Source organism: Dioscorea cayenensis, chromosome 8 (assembly GCF_009730915.1).
Source record: "Dioscorea cayenensis subsp. rotundata cultivar TDr96_F1 chromosome 8, TDr96_F1_v2_PseudoChromosome.rev07_lg8_w22 25.fasta, whole genome shotgun sequence".
Lineage (NCBI taxonomy): Eukaryota > Viridiplantae > Streptophyta > Magnoliopsida > Dioscoreales > Dioscoreaceae > Dioscorea > Dioscorea cayenensis.
In genome coordinates, this window is record NC_052478.1 from 8,937,272 (window position 1) to 8,959,306 (window position 22,035).

The window sequence follows — 22,035 nt, forward strand, 5'->3', positions numbered from 1 at the left end:
ATGGAAAGAGAAAACAAAAAATTATTTAAAGAATGGAATGGTTGTTTCTCATTTCATGCCAAGTGCTAGCCAACCAAGCTCTGTATTTTATTAGGTCAAGTAGGCTCCTCTTCCATTCAGGTCCTTTTCAGTTTTACTTTTTTTTTTCTTTATTTTATTATTTTTTTTAATTTCAATGTTTCTTTCATGTTTTCTTTGCCTTTTAAACTATTCACAAATTTGTTTATTAGTGATAGAAAGGAACAAGTGAAGATAGAGAAAGTGTTAATATATATAGATATATATGTTTCAAAATTTAAAACTCTACAAAATTGGGATTGCTAAATTGTGATCATCTGATTTATTTTATTTTATTTTTGTAATTTTTTACATGAGAATATTTACCTTGTGCAAGTTCTTATTTTTTCAGTAATAATATGATTATATTCTCTTTTAATTTTCCTTTATTTTATAAAATTTTTAAAGTAAAATTTATTTTATATTTATTACTTAAAAAAAAAATTCCAAGCTCCATATGCCAACCATTTTGTGAGGATATAATCCCCCAAGCCAGCACAAAGATCACACCAACCACAAAAATTAAAGCCAAAGAAGAAAACAAAACAATGGTGTTCAATTTAACAGTGACTCAATAAGATATAAACCCTTTGAAGCTCAAACTTATATATATATATATATATATAGAATCAACATTTTTACCACCATTAATTCATATAGAGAGTGCTTTTATAAACCATGCTTCTTCAAAACCATAACATGAAATAATTCAATGACAACACCATTGCACATACATTTCTGCAGAAAAGAAAAAAGAAAAAGAAAAAGAAAAAAGAAAAAAGAAAAACATAATTTTTGCTCTCCAAACTTCATTGAGATCATGAAAACATAGAGCAATCCATATATCCAATGAGGAAGTGATAATATACAGCCTAGCATCACATATCATTGTTGTCTGATCCCAAATTATGGTTATGCTCAGTAAATAAATGAGAAACAATTAGAGTTTGCTAATCAATTTTTCTGTTGTTCATACATCTGAAGAGAAATTGTGTGAAGTTGTATGGGTAAGACTTGTGTCAAGAGACACTGAGAGGAAGGATAGAGGCCAAACATAGCGCCGTGTTTTTAATGAAGTCCATATCCTCAACTTTTGGAGACTGTTTTGTATTGATATTGTCCAGGTCCACCTGCAGACATTAATCAAAGATAGAGCATGCACAACAACTGAAGATCACATGCAACAGAAACTTTTCTTGTGAATAATGGTGTAGAACATGAGAATGAAAAGCCAAAAAGGTTAATTAAGCTCTGCTTTCGCCTACTTTATGATTAGGCAGCATTTGTTTTGAGAAGATTTCGTCATCAATAAAAGTGGAAGACTGGCCAACTACCTGAAAATTGAGTGAAAAAAATCAATATGCGTAAGACAGCCACACATAGCTTACTTAACAGGTTCCAAGAGAATAATATCATGGACTGAACAACTGAAATGTAATGGACAACTGGAGGACTCATTATAGTCTCCAACTTCTGATAATTCTAAAAAAAAAAACTAGTGCTCTGATTGATTCATGAATCTTTGTCTAGCAATCAATGGCTGCAGCTTGTTATGTTTAAGTGCTGACTTATATATCTCAATATTAACCACAAAGTGTAAAGAGTAGCAGTGGGGATTATGCTACAAATAATAGTTTTCATTAAACTGAAAAAACCAAGTCTTAGACTTTATATGACAATCATCTCTCAAGAGAAATATATAACTTAAAGAAATTATTCTCCATGAAAGACCAAAACATTTTGAAACTTGTACTAGCATTAGTTTTAAACAAAACACCAATGTCATGAAGAAATGGATGGTTAGTTAAGGGCATTATTAGTGATAGAATACTCACAATAAATAATAAAATATGCATATGTGAACTATATGATCAGCAGCGAAGATTGGTTCAGCTTATTCAAGGCCCTGATTTTGGCATCATGGTCACTTGCAAAATATGACTAAACATTTACAGACATCATGGTAGCTGATGAGCAATGAGAATTAAATGTGAAAACAAAGCAGACAATTGTCTTGTTCATAACAAATAGAAGAGATAAAAGCATAAAGTAAAGTGTCTTGACAAAAAATTAAAAACAAACTAACAAATAGGCTTCAAATGGTCATCAGTCAAAAACAAGATTGTCATGGAGAGTACCAGAAAGGAAACAAACGTATATCATTCTCCTTCTGAAAACCAGACAAATAAATCATAGCAGCCATGGCTTCCACACTAATTATCAGGTAGACGTATTGACATGATCATGGAAGCATAATCACCAACAAAATGTTATCTTCCATACTGATTTTGAAAGACATCTAATGTTGGTGCCATTATACTAATTATCAGAAACATCAACGAGAATTTATTTTTCAAACTTCCAAAGACAAATAATGGGCAGATGGCCAAACAAGAATTACATGGGTTCAGAAAATGTTGGGAAAAAATGGTTCCTCAAGTCTTCCTGCACACATGAGCAAAAATATTGTGGTGCAGATCATGATACAGGGGTGCCACAGATCGGTTGGACTAAACTAAGCATTAAGAGATTGCAGTTCACCACCACCACCAAAGCAATAAGCAGGAAACATAATGTCATTTCCAAACTCTTGATTTTGGTGTCCAACCAGCAACATGTATCTGTAAATGATGATAATGTCCTTAAATAAATAAGAGGATTATGGAAGGCTTTGAAGAAACAAATTGAAATACCTGATCAACAATGGATGTTGCTCGAGATAAGTCAGTTTTAGTAGGCCAATCAGCAGAAAACACTCCTTTCAAGAAGTTGAGAGAAGGTAATTAGTTCTAGTTTCCACTTAGAACAAAGATGGAAGTTCTTTCCAACCGGAAAAAGTAAGGGAACTTATATTAAATTTCTTTTACAATTGCTTTAAAGAAACAAACGTTCTTTCAACAATGCAACTGTTGAATTTTTAATAAGTGCATTAGTGGGCAAAATTTGGGGGTGTTACATGAGTTTAGAGGTCTTATACCAAAAAGCCTCAAGGCTTAGTGGCTCAACCCCTATACCTATATATATATATATACCCATTTCATTTCCTCACATCAACCAATGTGGGACTATATTTTTTAGTTCCAACAGCAACAATAACAAAGTTTACATGAGAACACAATTTCAAGAAAGAGGACAAATAAAATGCTAGTTTCCATTGTGTGACATTTTTCTATTGTTGAACTAAGAAGAGCAAGAGACTAGACAATAATGAGAACAATGGCCTTTAAACTTCAAGAGAAAACGAAATTTTAACACCAAGTATATAGCAGAAAAAACATTGATAAAGTAAATCTTAAGAAGATAGGTAGTTCTCAAATAATTGTAACACAGGACATGGATTGCTCATCTTGTCTGCGCCCCTAACCTGGACAATTCTAACATAATGAAAGCATAAACAAAAACACAATACAATTTTCATTCATCTGTTTCTCTTACTGAAAAACAAATATTTCATAAACAATTAGTAGTTTGCATTGAATTGTTGCACAAAGTTAAAAACAATTTCTCAATTATCAAATGTGAAGAAATTGAATGACAAAGGAAATAGACAACCATTGAAGCATTTAGTCTGGTCTTTGCACTAATACACTAGCAGCACAAAGCATTTCAAATTCAATCTCATCATACTAAATATGGAAATCACACATTCCTACACTTGAAGAAGAGCAGAACTACCCAAAAAGCCATTAAAGTTTAAAGAATATTACATGTTTAGAGAATATCTAGTCTCAGATATACAGCTCGACAGCAATAGCATCCCCTTTTACATCCATGCTCCATTTTAACCAAATGAGCGTCAAACTTATCAAACATATAATCAAAATATTCACCACACACACAAACACACAAAAGAAAGATCAATGTTACACCACTTCAAATTGTTTAAATCATTTCACTCAAAAGATAACATTGAAGCCATCAGAAAAAAAGTATGTTTTCTTTCATTAAATATCGTGATAGGCAAACTTATGATTTTCTAAACAAACTCTGGACTGAATGATAACTTCATATGATTTTACCAGCTTCTGTAAAATGTGAGGTCATTGTATAAATTGCAGTGTATTGTTGAGGAAAAAGTAAACTCTAAACAGGTAAGCTTGTATTCTAAAAGGATTAAAGCAGTGGCCATTACCCTTTGCATTTCAAACGACTTCATCAATGCGGTTATTGAATGGGACTTGCTGAAGGCGTGATTGCCATAGTTCAAGATCTTAGGGAAACAAATATGCCTTTTCCTTTTTGGCAAGTTAGTGATCTTGTAGGACCAGATGGTGAGTGTGATGACATATCCTTTGCTGTACCTTTGGCACATGGACACCCTTTCTTCCAGTCGTTTCACCTTACTTGCCAAGGTAGGGATGTTGCTCATCATCTACATGTGTACTGCCTAAGCCCATGCTTACCCTCTAGTGTTAGGAAGTCTTCCACATACCTCAATGCCCAGGTAGGGATGGATCCTTGGTTGTTACAAAAGTAGAACATACTCAGGAGGTATGCAACTAGTAGCTTAATAAATAACAGCTCCTAGCTTTTTTTGGTCCCTAGAATACAAAGGTATAAGATGATGGCTTCTTTGCTCCTGTCACATTCCTTAATAAGAAATGCTGCTCAAGGAGAGGAGACATCAGACAGATACTCACTAGTTCCTTTTTCTTGACAAGCTTAGTTACACAGCAAGACTTCTACACAGCAAGCCAAGAATGAGACTGACATCCTCTGGCCAAGGGACTTCAGTCAAATTGAATTGAATCTATCGACTTCATAACAAATTTTATGTTGTTATAATTAACTCTTTTTAAAAAAGAACATTAGCATATATCTCCCTATAAAAGTTGAAATCTGCTTTGTGCATACTCATATTAGTTCATATCTTTTTCGATTTATTTGTTAATTATTTATTTGATATGTCTTGTCCAAGTAAGTGACACCTGTGCCAAGTCAGCAAAGACGTGCTGGAGTTGATCCTGGTGATAAGTGATAACAAATTGATTTTGAGTACCCAAAAAGATATAAATTAAAGTTTGATGCTCAAATTGAAATTTGGGCATAATATGGTACCCAACTGAGATTGTTAGACAGCAGTTTTGCAAAGGAACTTGCAAGCCATGAGATTTAGGCATCTTAAGTCAGTCCCAAATTCTAAACTCCCCATAGTTAGAGATAGATAGCAATGAACTATTGATGAGAATAATCTTGTTAGCAGTGGAAATGGCCAAGTGGTTCCAAGCATTGGCTGCTCTATTGACTCTGCCACCAAGTATTGACATTGCCTAAGAGATAATCGATAAAGAGAAAAGTAGATCCAAAATATTTAAACGGAAAATTGGCAATCTTCATATTTAAAATTTTGCTAATGGTAGTAGAAACCCTCTTGTTGCACCAGGTTGGCATGAACAATAGACTTACAAAAATTAGAAGCCTGCATTGTACGGTCTTTATATATTTAAGTGAAGTCTACGAAACCTAGCAGTAGCCCTGGAAGCCTTCGTGATAATAATTAGATCATCAAAAACATAGTAGGTGATTGAAATTTTTGTTAATTCTATTAACAAAGGCAGGGAGTATATTCACATGAAGGGCATAATTCATAAGACCTTAATCGAAGATAAAACTAGAAAAGAAAAACTAGAAGTATAAAGAAAGGCCTTAATCCAAGATAAGTAGATTTTAGGGAATTTCATTTTTCTAAGAGTAGCAAGAATAAATTTCCATTCTTTGGTGTTATATGCTTTCTCAATATCCACTTTAACCATCAGTTTAGGGGCTATGGGCATCAATTTCCATAGTATGAGCCATAGTTCTAGGATAACCATGATGTTATCCATAGTTAACCTCCTAAGCCAAATAAACCATTCTTTCTAGGGCCAATGAGGTTATGGATGATGCATTTGAAATGATTGGAGGGTAATTTAGTAATAACTTTATAACAAACATTGCACAAAGAAATTGGCCTAAAGTTAGAGACAATTCTAGGAGAGTCGTTCTTAGGAATTAATACAATATAGGTTCTGCCCTATGAATTTGGAAGAGCAGCAGACTAAAAGAAGTAGGGCATACCCTCAAAATGGTGTTCCCCAACAATCTCCCAATAAAATAAATAGAACTCCACACTAAAGTCATTAGGCCCAGGGTTTTTACCCTTGGGCATGGACTTAAGAATGTGAAGGACATCCTCAATGGTCGCTGGTCCAGTTAACAGATCTTTGTTAGTAAGGGAAGGCACTCTAAGATCATTAGGAAGGGACATGAGAATATCAAAGACTTAATAAGCACTATAAGACTTCCAAGGTTTGTGTAAAAGTCAGTAAAGCATTTCTCTTTGTCATGCTAGTCGGAGTACACATTGCTAGAAGCATTTTACCATCATAGAAATTTTATCATGGTGATTATGAATACAAGCAAAGAAGCGAAAAAAAAAATCTAGTTTTCAATTCATTGTTTGTGAGCCATAAGAGCCAGGCTCTTTGGGCCCAGAAAATGGAATTTCGATTGAAGAGAGCAAACTACCTATTGTACATAGATCTAAATATATTATAAAGGAGTTAGGGTCAACATAAGTCTCTAACATCTCCAAAGACATGATATCTAGCTTAATATTATAAATTTCAGTCTCAAGGGAAGACATGCTAGAAGGTTTCTAATTAAAATGGTGTTTAGTGTAGGATGCAAAATAAGAGAATGCATGTAAAGTAGAGGATGTAGTTGGGCAGCTCCAAGCTCTAAAGACAAAGTTGTGGCACTTATGATACTTAAACCAATAATTTTCAAACCTAAAAATCTTAATTTTTCTATACATGTAAAAATAAGCAATCATACAAATCAGACAATGATCAAATGTGATCCTAAGCAAATGCTGACTAGAGTAGGACATAAATGGGATGTCCAAGCAATATTTGCTAGGAACTTGTCTAGCTGGCCTAGTGATAGGCTAAAACCTGTTTGCTTGTTGCACTAGGTATGCACACGCTCAACATAGCCAAGACTAAGCAGCTTAATACTAGTTAATGAAGTTATTAAAGTGGACAACTTTGATAGTATAATTTAAAAAGCAGCCACCCTTATGTTCAGTAATAATGTAATAGCATCGAAATCGCCTACAATGAGCTAAGGCAAATTGAGCGTAGACATATCATAGAGGTTATGCCAGAGATCCTTTTGGAGAGGGATAAGTTAAGCATTGTACGCCATAATATGGATCCAACCTTTAGACTTACAAGATGAGATTACCAATCTCATGTAATTGCAAAAACAAATTTAGGGGGGGGGGGACCTTACCAATCTCATGTTTCCAGAAGACAATAATACTACCTAACAAACCAATTGACTACACTATAGCCTACTCCCTAAATTTAGAGAATTTTCTACAAAATCAAGACATCAATTAACATCAGTGAGATTTTCTACCAAACAAAGAATTAATGTGGATCTTCAAATCCACAAAAAATAGTAACTCTATCAGCAATCCTAAATTTTGACACCCACTTGTAATTCCAACATATAACCTTTAGTGGTACCATTAAGAGCGTAAATGTAAATAAAAATTAAAATAGAAGAAGAACAAAGGGATTACGAGTGGGGAGCAATTTGGGGGTCTTTTTTGGGGCTAGAATTATCTATCAAACATAATTAATGTGGGTCTTCAATTCCAGAAAAAAAAAATTCTTAACTCTATCAGCAATCGTAGAGAAGGTTTCAGGGCACTAATAACTCTATTGATGAGCATATTGTGTAGTCCAAACCTAAGATTTGCTCTTAACAGCCTATTAGACAAACCAACAAGGTCTACGTACAGTGACAACAATTGATAAGGCACATCAAGTGAATCAATGGTAGTTGGGCAGATCCCATCCACATGATGACTCCTAACATGTTGTATGGAAGAGGCTTGATGGCGGCTATTTGGAGTTCCAAGATAGGCATGGGGAGGAATGATCTTTGAATTTGGCTTGTGAGAGAAGGAAGCCATTTTCTTGGGAAGCAAAGTTGATCCACTTGGATCCTGAGCAAGTGTACTCAGAAACCCAACACATGTTAAGGCTGAGACACAAGTCAATTGTGAGGCACTCTATCTCCACTGCTCAGCTACACACCTTTCCCTCCACATGTCAAGCAGATGTTAAGAATTAGGGAGTTGGATAGCTCACGTGTCACCACCAGCATCACCGATGCCACACCAAGCGTTGGTTCCTAGACTCTGCCCATGCCCTTGTCCTTAACGATAATGAACTATCTTTCAAGGTCCAAAGTCATTGGTAGAATTGCCACCACCTCGTCAACCCCACTATTTGGCTTTGCTGAAGCACAATTCATGGTGTGCACACTTGGGCATGATCACCATAGACCAGTCCATCACGGCTTGCCTTTCTCCTCGGTAGGCTATTGAGAATTGAGATACAACTCGCCACACCTAGCCCAAGTCATCCGCACTTGAAGTAAAACACCATTAGTTTTTTGTATAAGACCGCTACCACCTCCTTTTCATCTTTAAAGTCAACCAATAATCCCTACCTTAGTAGTTTTGATAGATTAATCTCCACATAGATCCTGGTGAACTTGGCCCTTGATAGGTTGCCAGTGTGCTCATTGATTTTCAACAACCTTCTAAAGTGCAATCCAATGGTTTTGAGCATCTCCCCTCTTAATGCTCAATTGGTAAGTAATGGAGCTAAATCTATACTATTGCCATATTGAGTTTTTCAAAGGCTGAATGGAAGTTTTCCTTCTATGGGGGTCAATTGGAGCACCATAGCTCCCACCATCCACAGTCTTTCCCATAGTAGTTTATCAACCATTTTTAGTAGCTGGCACGGAATGAAGTAGAAGTCATTCAGCATATTAACTACAAGAAATGAGCCAAACCCTTTGCAAAGATCAGTAAGCGCTCCTTTGACTTGGTCTGGTGGTAGAGCTTTGCCTAGAAATTTCTCAAATAAAACAGTTTATATTCTCTCATAAGCTCTAACTCGGAAGTCCATATTAATGTAGATAGTCTCTTTCACAAAAAATTTTAGCTTCTCCATGGTGATCTTTTAGAGCATGGGGTAGGACTTTGTAGGGGATCCTTGGAAAGATTAGCAAGCTAGCCGAGAACATATGCCCAGAATCTAATGCAGATAGTCTCTTTCACAACATATGCCTAGAATCTAATGGTTGGCTTGGAAAGATTAGCAAGCTCGCCGAGAACATAAGGCAAAGTTTCACCCCACCTTAGCAAATGAAGGTTAAAGAAGCTTGAAAGGATGAAAGATGGGGAAGCTTAAGGGTCGCAAAAGCTTGAAGGTCATTGTTGTTAGTAGCATTTTAGTGTAAATGAAGTTACCATCTTAGAGATAAAAGAGACCATAAAACCCTGACTTTCTTTTTTCCTTTAGTGGAGAGTTGGAGGGTTTTGTATAATAATCATGAGAATACCATTGAGGCGTATGGTATTAAGATAAAGTGCCTAGAAGGCAAGCTTTTTATATTAATTCACAAATGAAAAGAAAAAAAAAACAATCCATGGACAACATGAATAAAGGATTTTTCTTTTTAATAAAGAAATGAATAAAGTAATGGTTATAAATTTGAACCACTTAGTTTGAGGGAGGAATTGTGATGAATATATTTTCCTCTGGGTCAACATATAAACTTAATTCATTTTCCCCTTGTTGGAGGTAGAATTAGTAATTCATTCATATGCATAATTATTAAATTAATTAGAATCAGAGTTGGAAATTACATGATAACTTAACAATAATAAGTCAAACAAATGTACTTGAAAACTCATTTAACAATCAAGTCAAATATTGAGACTCAAACTTGGCTCGTTTATTAATTGTATAAGTTTGAGCAAGACAAAACTTTGAGCAGAATATGAACATCTCGGCTTATTCCACATCAATATGTTTTTTCTTATACATACATATCAGTAAAATGAAGATAAGAAATGCATTTCATTAGAAAAACGCGAGAACAATGACAGATTTGTGAACAGAATTTGTAAGAATAATTTGACAACACAATCCAAAATGTTCATCTTTCAATAAAAGCACATTGAATTTTCTCTATCATTTATCTATATATGGTTTCACACTATTTGCTAAACTTTTACAGAATCCCGTCCCTCTATTTTACGATTAGCAGCTAACTCCTCTGCACCTCATTTACATTGCTTAGATTCATTTCGCCCTAGTATATAATTGGAAACAGAACTGCAGAAAACCCATCTTGATCTCCTCTTTAGCAAATGAAATTTCCAATTCTGTGATATTTACCATTCCATCACTCCTTTCTTATATTATTATAGACCAATCCATACTTGAGAGAAGGCAATCAGTAGAAATTATCCTTTCAAGAAATCAAGCAAAGGTAATTAGTTCTTGCGTCCACTCAGAATTTCTAACCTGAGAAGTCTGCAAATTTCATTAAATTGAATTGCAAAAGTTTTGAAGAACAAAGCATCTAGCAACACTACACTGATAACAAAGACGATAAAAGAACACAAATTCAAGAAAGAACATAACCTACACACTTCAAAGTGAAACTGAAAAGAGAAAAAAACACAACATTAGACTACAGAATAATAGGAAGACTGCCCTTGAAAGAGTTCAAGAATAAAAACAAAATTTTAAAACCAATAAGGTAGCAGATAACCATTGGTAGAATAAAGTAAAATCATAAGAAATTAGGTGCTTCTCAAGGCATTGTAACACGAATTAAATACAAATTCCACTCAGCTGTTTTATGTTATTCTTGGAAAACCAAAATTTTATGAACGACTTTGTGAGCACAAAAAATAAAATCATTTCTCAATTACCTATGTGAAGAATTTGAATGACAAAGGAAAAGGCCAATTACCTCAACAGGGAGTGTCTGACCTCTTGCAATCCTTTGGAAATATACAATATCATTCCACTTTGTTCTTGAAGGCGAACAACCAATATAACTTAATAAAACCGGAACCAATTTATAACCTACATGCAATACTTGAGAAAGCAATTTTAATACCCACTTGCAGAACGCAATTTATTTATAAAAAAAAAAAAAAGTGGAGAGGTACACAAAGGCATACAAGAATTATACTAACATGAGAATAATCACTTACAATGCTTATATATCTCTCTTCATTTCAGCTAGCCTTCACAATCTCATCCTTCATTGCAAGAGAGAGAGAACTAAGAGTGCCTCCAATGTCCACCACCACTCCAGGCATGGCCACTGCCCTACTTCCCACAAAACCACCCTCACAAATCTTTACTTTGCCATATTTCACCTTCCCACCCTCACCTTCATATATATGCCCAAAGAGCACTGCATCCCTTCCAACTGCTCCACCTCTCTCAATCTCCAGCATCTCTGGGTTCAAGACAGCAGCCATGGAGTCAACATACACCCCTTGTTCCACCTTTGAACCCATGAGCCTCATCCACACTCCAAACAAAAATGAGCCACAAGTCATCTCCATGAAGTAGTCCCCAATTACAGTCCTCAAAGCTTGCCACACTGTATCCATGAACACTCTCCAGCTCCATAGCATCACCGTATCACCTTCTAGCTTCCTGCCAACCAACACCCATTTAGCAAAAGCACAGAATAGTGAAGCCATGATCCCTGAAACGACATAAAAGAATGGCATGAGCCAATGGAGCATGAGTTTCTTCTCTTCCTTGAGGAGCATCATCCATTGGAGAGGCGCATAGATGATCAGCCCTAGGGTGAAGTAAGGCATGAAGATTTGCAGTAATGGTTGCAAAGATGCAGCCCAAAGTGTTTTGTACCATGGTCTAGCTAGAGTCACACCACCATTATTTGCAGCAACTGGTGCTGCCATTGGGCAACCAGAAAGGTCCACTTTGGCATCAGATTGCTCGATGAAACTCCGCCATGATCCTGGTAAAGGATGGCCATTCCTTAGATACTGGCATATCTCATAAATGAGTGAACGGCCATGATCGAGGGATGCACTCTGCGAGGATGATGTTGCTCGGATAACATCCACTTCATGACAACGATAAAATGGGTTGAATTCGAGTTTCTCCGAGTCTTCAGCAGTGAGGTTTTGATCAATGGTGATCTCTCCAACGTCTAAATAAGGGAACATGGTTTCATCCCATGGTTTGGTGCAGTCTAGAGCCACTTCACATTCTGCTTCATTGGAAGGAACTGGCCTCAGTTGTAGTTGAAAGATATATCGGACATGGTTTGGAGAGTTCACCCTTGTTTGGAAATCATCAGCAAGGAAGAGAAGAGGACGCTTGTCATTCTCTTCTCTTGGAATTGCGCCAGTTTCTGGAGGGAGTATACCTTTTGGTTCCACCTGACCAGAATCTTCACCAATATGAGAATCAAATGGCCTTATCTTAAACTTCACATACATTTCCCGGCCATCATCAAACCTGAGCAATCTACAGATGTTTGAGTAGTAATGCAGCTCAGTGTATGAGTTAGTGTTTCTCAGAGAACCCCAAACAGCCTCGCGAATGTGTGGAGCTCGCTTCACCTGCTGCTCCCTTGCTGGAAGGCCACAGACTAACCAATTAGCAAAGTCTTCAATTGCCCGCGCATAGAATGCTTTGCCTGACTTCAGTGTAAGATCAAGGAGAGTCTGCTGCTCATTGCCTTTATCTAACAGAATACGAATTGCAGCACCACGGGCATCTATCCTAGCATCATCATCAGCACTTAGGCTATTACTGTGCCGAATTATCACAGGAAAAGATTTCCCTGCATGAAACGCCTTGTGCTTAGGCAATCTAGGCAAGTCTTGATACATCTTTAGGACACCCTTCCCACTCACACCTATGCGATGGAAATACCTTGATTTAACCTTCATGGTGGTGATCGCTAGGTTGCCGGCGAGGTTGCCAACGATCCTTTTATACTTCATGTCCATCTCTTCTATCCTTTCATCCAATGCATGCAAATGGTTCTTGACCATTGTTGGAGTTTGAGCACCAACATAAACTCCACCCTTTTGAAGAACTGAATCCATTGGTGCAATGGAAAGAGCTCCAAGAATAACACCTTCTTGAATGATAGAGCCAGAGAGAAGAAGGCTTTGGCTTCCAATTACTGAGTTCTCATGCACTTCAATTTTAGCGCAATCATAACCACAAGAAGAATATGAGCCAGGGACAATCCTACTAAAATCACCAAGATGAACACCATCACCTATGGAGATCAATTCAGGATTTGTCACCGGATTGATAGCTCTGATGGAACAGTGATGACCAACCTTTGCACCCATCATACGCAGGTAAATACAAAATGCTTCTGTTCCACTTAGTAGCTTGGCAAATCTATGGTGGCAGGCTATGGTTATCCGGTTTGAAAGCCATATTGTCCAATTAGTTTGCTCAGTTTTTGAATTTCCAAGCAAAATTTTCACAATGCTTGAAAGGATGCTCAGAATAACCCCATGACCAAGATAAGCAATGGTGACAAAGAATGCAAAGGTCACTGGATGACATTTAATTGAGCCAATAAAGGTGGCATATGCAGTAATAACAGCTGGTAACCAGTGGAAAGCACCCGCAATGCACACAAAGGCAAAATAATCAAGTCGCAGCGAAGATTTAGTGAGCGATATGTAGAGAAGATAAAGGATAGCCCCAGATAGAGAGCTTAGAAAACCAACAGTGTAAATACCCAAGAAGTGGAAAATTGGCAACAACTCTCTTGACAGATGTTTGTTGGATACCACTTGGACTTTTACCTAAAAGTAATGAATCTTGTTAGCTTTGTATGGTAAACTAATTCTTAAATGAAGTAAAGAAAATTTAATACTATTAAAAAAAATTACCTTTGGAGAATCGAGGGCTTTCCCTGGTTTAAGTACAGGTTTACCACCCTCTGTCTTTTGCAAGGGTGGAACAATTGCATCCTCTCCCAATATGCTACCTTTCTGAATCACAGCATAAGGACTAATTGAGGCATTCCGACCGATCCAAATTGGAAGGAAACTCAATACTTCATTCCTCACTTCATGGCTTTGAATCAACACGCCTTCAGCAATCACAGCACCTTCTCCAATCGACACCAGAGAAGGATCAGTAATATCCACAGTATCTAATAGCACAGAGGATGCAATTCTTGCGCCCAACATTTCAAACCAATACCTAAGAAAAACTGTTCCTCTTAGATGGACAGCTAAAACTTTGCCAGCAGTTTCTTGAACCTTGCTAAGAGCCCACCACTTCACAAAATCAAGTGACCAAATTGAAACCTCTGGGGTAAGAACATAATTTGGTTGAAGGAAAGAATTCCCAAACAATGAGATGGAAAAGCATGTAAAGATGATGTAGAATATCCAAGTAAGGGGAGCCAAAATCAAAGAAAGAAGAAATTGAAATGGCCCGGCTTTCTCCGATGAGGTGAGCGTAAGTAAATTATTAGATGCTAAGCTTGAGAGATAAGCAGGAAGAATCAACAAGAAAGAAACATAAATAAGTGCCAAAAGTTGGAGAAGGGCAATACCAATTTGCCCGAATCTTGAGCCCTCCATGCCAATATGGAGAAGATCACTGTTATTTTCAAGAACACAAGTCGATATTGAGGTGGACTGAGGCCGAGACTTTGATAGTAAATCCATTGAGAATTTAGCTAAATCTGATATGCAACTTGCTGAGAAAACATCCACCGCTCCAACAGGAATTCCAAGAAAATCAGACAACTTCTGAGCTGCTCTAACTACTCCAATTGAATCAATACCGTAAGAAACTAGGCTATCAACTGCATCTATTTTATCTATGTGTATCCCTGTTTGCTCTGATACTAATCCTTTAAGAAAAATGATGATGTCATCGATGCCTTTGCCAGCAACAGATGACTGAAGAAGGGAAGTGCTTTTACCCAGTAATGACACTGATCTCTGTCTTTGTCCATCTGCAGTGCCTGTGGTGAGTGATCGAAGTAGAGGTTTTCTTCTAGCAGACTTAGCTTCTGTCGCTAAGCTAAGCGTCCCCTCTACAAATTGCTTTAGGCACTCAATTCTCTGAATCTTCCCAGATGATGTTTTACAAATGGTTTTTGGCTTGATGAGCTTAACAGAAGCTACATTGACACCATGCTCCTCAGCCACCCTGGTTTTAATGTTATCAACAATCTCTTCGGCAACTGTTTTTCCCTCTCTAAGCTCCGCAATAACAAGTACACCAACCTGGTCTGACGCTTCTGGCACCGAAATCCCCTTGGCAGATAGAATTTCCTCTGGAACACCAATGACAGCACAGCAACCAGGTCGCAATAATTCTGAAGCATTCTCAACGGTCTTCTCTAAATCTGCAGGGTATATATTTCTACCAGCAACAATTATTAGATCTTTTATTCTTCCTGTAATAAACAACTTACGATCAATGACTCTTCCAAGATCTCCGGTTGTTGTGAATCTCTTCCCCGGGTGGCCTTCAAGCTTATTGTAGAACGTTTTCTGGGTCAGTTCTTGCTTGCCCCAATATCCAATCCCAGCACTGGAACTGCTGATCCATATCTCACCCTCCTTCCCTTCCTCTGTGTGCTCTCTGCCAGTTTCAGGATCTACTATATGAATCTTGACATCTGCATCATTAGAATCCACATAGCCGCAACAAATGCGGCCTTGCCAGTCTACAAACACTGGCTTGCCTTCTCCAAATGCACAACTAACGAAAACACAATTCTCAGCTAGACCATAACCAGGAGCCATTACCTCTTGTGAAAGACCAAAAGGATGGCACAGCTCAATAAACCTCTTTATTGTTTTCTGCCTTACCGGTTCTGCAGCGACCATAAGAAAGATCATGGAGGAAAGGTCGAAAGCTTGAGCACTATTCTTGTTTGCTTCCAGCCTTCTAATTACAAGCTCAAATGCAAAGTTAGGGCCTGCACTATGAGTTGCCTTGTATTTGGACATAGTTTGAAGCCATAAGAGTGGGTTCTTAATGAATGTCATTGGGGAGAATAGAATAGCAGTTCCACCACTGACCAGAGCCGTAAAAAGACCACCAATTAGTCCCATATCATGATATTGAGGAAGCCAACTAACTAATATAGTGTTTGATGTGCTCTTGTATCTCTTACGCATTGTTTTGATGTTGTGAATAAGCCCGTCATGAGTTATCATCACCCCCTTTGCGTCACCAGTTGAACCTGATGTGAATTGCAGAAAACATAGATCATCTGGCTTTAATTCACCGTAGACAACATCCCTTCCAGAGAAGTCCAACAGATTACAGTTCTTGACCCATGAATCTGTGTGTATCCATGGAAGGTCAGGCCAACGAGCAGAGGAATTTGGAGTGCTTTTTGAGAATGTCACCCATTGTTTCACAAAGCCAGTTCGAACAGCAGCATGGTAAGAAGATGTGGATAATATTGCCACAGCATTGCATGCCTTGGAAATATTTTCAATCTTTAGGAGTGCTTGTCCTCCTCTCTGAAATGGATCAGGAGGCAAAACTGGAACAGGTATGAGTTTGGCTCTCATACAACCAAAGAAGGCATCAATAAACTCCAAACCAGGGGGATGAACGAGAAGAACCCGATCTCCAGGCTTCAAAGCAGGTTTCGTGCATGCTATCAGGTTATGTGCAACAACAGATGCATTAGCATAAAGTTCACAATAAGATCTCTGGCTGACAACCTGACCTTCTTCATTAATCCAAGAGTACAACATTTTGTTTTCTGTGATGCTATGAGTTCCCCAGAACTTTAAATAACTGTCAAGGGTTGGAAGTTCCGGGAACTCTATCCCTGGAAGTTCACCAAGTTCTCTGTGAAATTGAGCCTTCTGGCTGGATACAAGCGGAAACAGCCCCTGCAGAAGCATATGTTTAAGTTTTGGTAATTAACTACGAGACAGCATAGACTATTTATAATTTCTCTTTTAATACTCTTTCCCACAAAGACAAGGAAAACAAAATAAATAAAGATTATTACCTTCACATATGGAAAAATCGGCATAGAATTATCAGTTGTAAAGTGTTTGCAGACCATTGCCATTGCATAAGATGAATTCCTTTCAGTTAGCTCAAAAGCCATGAGCCCTCCAACATAGTAGGTATTTTGAAAGCCTTGAAGTTCACACTCCAACTTTTCATAGAATCCACTCTTCACAACTGAAGAGTATTTAATGGAATTCCAGTAAGAAAATAGGTTAGATAAGTAAACAAACAAATACAACCAATAAACTACAGAACAAACCTTCACTATTAACATGAGGGAAGTATTTAAATCTTCTTTGCAAGACAACTTTCTCAACAATTCCCCCCATAGTCTTCACAACATCAACAACATTCTTTGCCACTGTTGTACCTCTGATGTGCCCAGAGTTCCCATAAGACCAGAAAAGGAAAATATCAGTATCTTCATAGAACCTTTGCATTGCCACTGGATGCCCAATTGTAGCAGGATCCTCGAGGAACTCCGCAAAGTAATAAAAACCAATAGGCAAATGTCTCAATCCTTTAATCTTCAAAACAGTAGTGTAATAATCTATGGTCCGCACCACACCAAATAATTCCCTCTCGAGATCATTCAATTCCAGCACCTCACTTTCCAAAGCTGAAGAATAAAATGATTCAAATCCAGCAGGATGATAAGGACAAATAAAGATATACTTAGACAATTATTTTACGTATAAACTCACTGGCTATGGTTTCAGGTCCCCTGTATATTCTTCCATTCTTGAAAGGAAGAGCTCCTGAAATAATAATTTTATCAAACTCCAATACTTTCTGTTCACCAGCAGTATTCTGTATAGTTACATTGGCACCATTATCATTACGGCCTATTTTTAAGACCTCTGTGTTGCAAAGGACTTCATATGGTAATGAATCACTAAGCTTTTGCCACATGCTCTTGTACCCTCCTTTAATGCGCCTAATTTTTCCAGCCATGGAAGTTCGAGTGAATTCTTGAACATAAGCATATGGCATGTCTTGGACAAACCCATAGCCAGAAGATGTATATCCGTATGCTACTGACTTTGGCACAAAGGGGAGACCATGTAACTTGAGGAAGTCAAGAGTTGGATCAGACGCAGCCTCACTTACCGCATGAACTCCAATACAACCAGACTTACTTGCCTCGTCCTATGATGGATTTATGGATTTAAACCAAAAAAAAGTGATTCAAAAATTAGTGGTAGGTTTTCAATGAGTATAACTGACCTGCAGTTTTAAGGTCAGAGGCATAATAGATACATAATCATCTGCCACTTCCATGTTTTGATAAGTTCCAGTTTGGCTGTCAATAAGAGCCAGTTTATGTGAACCCATCTCTTCAAACTCAATTCCTAGTTCTTCTGCCAAGTAAGATATTGTAGGGGCACTGTTCGCAGCAGTAACTTGGCCTCCCAGATCATAGATTCTACCTGTAGAACAGTACATCGCCATGTCACCAATTGCACGAATGAAAAACCAAGCAAAATTGAAAAGAAGTCTGGCTCAATTAAGTCTTCACCTTCAATATCAACAGATTCACACATTCCCGCCACCGCATGATATTTTTCAAATATTGTTACATTGAGGTAGCCCAACTTAGCCAGTGCATAAGCAGCAGATAGACCACTAGGGCCGGCTCCAATAATTGCAATTCTTGTTTCTATAGGCAAGCAAGGATGCAATTTTAAGAATTGATCTTCTATCTGTTTGTTTGTCCTCATCTTCCTCGTGTAAAGGCCTCAAGCAACAGAACCTGGTAATATAAGAAGAGAATAAATGGGTGGACATGTTATCTTCTTGAATATGTGCATTAATAGAACTCTCATTTGCTTCCACATGCAAGAGGTTGATGCAATTAGGATTCATATTGTTCATGCTAAGGTAGGCAAGCTTGCAGCATGATCAAAATAATCAATTCTTGTGAATGATAGTCAAAATAGTATTCATGGCACTCACATAAACCAATTTCACAATATCATACTTTGAATTGCAAATTTATACTAAGATTACATCAAGGAAGAAACAAACCAAAATCATATCAAGAACAAAGCAAAGCAAATAATTAAAGGACTAATGAAAAGATGTATGCAGAACAGGACCTCATTAATACTAAATAACTAACACATGAACGACACCAACAAATGTATATATTGAACACCACACGGTCCACACATAGTGAAAATCTCACCTTCAGAACCAAATAAAAGAGGTTGACCAAAAATTAATACTGAGATGTTAAATCACTGTACCTACAGAAAACTGTCCCATTTGCGCTCCAAATTCCAAACTTATCTCAAACCACTGCCCTATCATGTAGAAAGTACTACCTCAGACATCCAGACCCGTTGAAACAACAAAAGAACATGGCCACAGTTGCAATCTAGTAAATTTGCTCCATCAAGGATCAACATACCACCACCACTGGTTCACGTTGAACACCAAGTGGCATGGTAGAAACAACACTGCAATCTTACAAACTGACTTCAAGTCTATTATAATCTATTCTTACCTCAAAAGCCACATTACAAGAATTCAAAAAGCAGCAACCAGGTTCCCCTCCTCAAACCATATACACACACAACAACAACAACAAAAACAACAACAACAACAACAATTATTCAGCATTCAAAATAACTAAAAAGAGGATAAAGGAGCATTCACAACGATTATTCAGCAATCAAAATACCAAAAAAGAGGATAAAGGAGCATTCACAATAAAATAAATACTAGAATGAGTCAATAGAGATCTATGTACCAAATTATATGAACAAGGATTTGATGCCAAATGGCTCGGCACTACCAACTCCTCTCTTCCAACCACTCCTCCACAGCATCCATTGCTGATTTCAACACCAAATTTAAGAGTCTGCAACGCCATCGAGTCCAACGGGGCAAGACAAAGCAGAGGCAATACACAGTGAACTTCCAACATGGGATGTCCAGATACAGCATATTCTAAACCAGGCGATAAAGGTACCAATATCATCCTCGGCGAGAATATCCCTAGAAAAAAAAAATAATTGGGGGCGACAAAGAAAGCTCGAAAGCGATTAAAAACATCAGCTTTGGATAATCAACCATGGTGAATGAGACAAGAAGGTGGGATCTTTTCTTGCAAGTGAAGAGGGAAAAAGCCGAATCGTGGAGGAGAGAATGAGCCGACGGTAGATTCCTGGATTTTGGATGGATTTGCAAAGAATATGAGTTGGATATGCTGCCGCTTCCATGAATTGGATTTGGGGTAAAATCCGAGGGAGGAAAAGGGATTTTTACTCAATTTTCGTCGGGGAATTTTCGCGCTGTAGCTTGATTTTGAGAGATTACGAAAGCTCGGAGAAATTAGAGTTTTTTTTTTTTTTTGCTTGAGACTTGGGTGAAATCGAGGTTTGAATTTTGGCAAGTTTGCTTCTCTTCAATGGTGCTAAGGATAGATAGGCTGCTGGCGCTGCAGCCTTGAAGCAGGGCGGCATGCAAAGCTCTGAGCTCCATCTTCTTGGCTGCTGCTGCTGCTGCTTGTTGTTGGATTCCAGCCTGCTGATCTTATGTAGGTGAGTTCCAAGAGAGGAAGACATTGAAAATACTCTGAATTTTAACTGAAAAGAAAGAGAGGAGAAAGAGGTCATATATATATATATATATATATATCTGTGTGTGTGTGTGTGTGTGTGTGTACGGTTTATGTTGCTAAATTCTCTCTTTCTTTCTTCAACTGGGCTATGTGATTAGAAATTTAGAACAAGGTTGATTGAATCTAATATACGGATTAATTTTTTGATACGTCACTAAGTTTTGAATTTATTTTTTTCTAGTTACTAAGTTTTAATTTGTATTATAAAGATTATTAAAATTTGATTTTGTTTCACCGAGAGGTTACCCGCGAGTGACCACATCCATGCTGCTGACGCGGATGCCGGAAAAAACACAATTAGCATGTCTGGCCACATCGTCAGTCTGAGTTGGAGCCTCCACGTCAGCCGGCTTGTCCACGTCAACAGACTTGTCCACGTCAGCTTGGCCATATCAATTTGTCCACGTCAGAAGCCCTGTGTTCAGTCGAATCCTAACCTTAACCCATCGTATTCTCCTACAGAGAAGCACCCACTCATCTCCGAAGCCAAACCCTAACCTCACCATCTTATCCTACAGAGCGACGGCCACTCATCTCCCAAGCCAAACCCTAACGAGACCCTAACTCTAACCCTAACCCTACCATCTTCTCCCACAGAGCGGCGGCCCATACTCATCTCCCAAGCCAAACCCTAACCCCATTGCTTACCCTATAGGCATCATTTTCCCGCTAGGCAAACCCTAACCCTATAGTCATCTCCCAAGGCGAGCAGTTGCCGCCTTCTTCCTCTTTTCATGTTGAAACCCTAGTGTTCCCCTAACCGAACACTTTTTCTCCCTTGCACATCCCTCATACTCATCTCCCAAGTTGAGCAGCCACCTACTCAGCCAACACTTCTTCTCCCTTGCACGTCCGTTAGGTTTGTCTTCCTTGGACGGTCATTAGTTTGGTGAGTTTTTTTCTCTCGTGTCCTTTGTGCAAACACTAACGTCCTTCTTTTAATCTTTGCAGTTCTGGGAAGCATCTTGTATACCAAGAAAGAGGTTTAAGGAGGTTGAAGGATAAGCTGGGAGTGATGTCAATTGACTGGGAGATTCGGGCTGCGGGAGCAGAAGCTCCAGAATATTGTAAGTATGATGTTTAACTATTTATTTATTTATTTTATTTTTGATACAGTGTTTGATTTTTTGAAAGGTTTCAATCAGTGTAAGTTTTATGTTTTAAAATCTCTTTTGTTTTATTTGGGATCTAATTAGAATTTGGAGTTCAGTGTTTGATTTTTCCACAGTTTTGTTTGTTAAATAATAAGTTTTGTATTGAATTTGGGGTTGAAGGTTTCTGTTTTCCACCGTTTTGTTTGTTATTTGTTAAATAATCAGTTATGTACTGAATTTGGCATTGAAGGTCTCTGTTTTTCATCTATTTGTTATTTAAAAGTTTAAGTTATGTATTGAACTTGAACCCCAAAGTTTCTATTTTTCTACTGGTTTCTATATTTTCCTCTCTGTAGAT

General features: G+C 37.7%; 1 protein-coding gene across 7 annotated transcripts; it reads right to left on the bottom strand.

Annotated features, from left to right (window-relative positions):
- Positions 1-885: 885 nt before the first annotated feature.
- LOC120267021 lies at positions 886-20,556 on the bottom strand. 7 transcript variants are annotated; one of them, XR_005538361.1, is made up of 11 exons: positions 19,711-20,556; positions 18,475-18,708; positions 18,183-18,385; positions 17,660-18,104; positions 17,215-17,574; positions 16,951-17,129; positions 13,838-16,828; positions 11,141-13,750; positions 10,894-11,009; positions 1,323-1,391; positions 886-1,187 (listed from the first exon to the last, which is right to left on the bottom strand). XR_005538361.1 is itself a non-coding variant. In XM_039274702.1 (9 exons), the coding sequence occupies exons 2-8, from the start codon at positions 18,674-18,676 to the stop codon at positions 11,165-11,167; spliced, it is 6,966 nt and encodes a 2,321-aa protein (XP_039130636.1). In that variant the 5' UTR covers positions 18,677-18,708; positions 19,711-20,556; the 3' UTR covers positions 9,959-11,021; positions 11,141-11,164. The 7 variants fall into 7 exon arrangements, 1 of the variants encoding a protein (XP_039130636.1); XR_005538363.1 differs by lacking the exons at positions 886-1,187; positions 1,323-1,391 and adding exons at positions 2,305-2,678; positions 2,751-2,815; XR_005538359.1 differs by having other exon boundaries at positions 886-1,391.
- Between the last annotated feature and the right edge of the window lie 1,479 nt (positions 20,557-22,035).

What these genes read in the sequence shown, in the direction of transcription:
- LOC120267021 (XM_039274702.1), bottom strand. Translation starts at nt 18,676, where the DNA reads ATGAGGACAAACAAACAGATAGAAGATCAATTCTTAAAATTGCATCCT. An exon ending in TGAATCTGTTGATATTGAAG is followed by an intron (nt 18,386 to 18,474) that starts GTGAAGACTTAA and finishes ACTGTTCTACAG; the next exon opens with GTAGAATCTATGATCTGGGA. An exon ending in CGATTTTTCCATATGTGAAG is followed by an intron (nt 16,829 to 16,950) that starts GTAATAATCTTT and finishes ATGCTTCTGCAG; the next exon opens with GGGCTGTTTCCGCTTGTATC.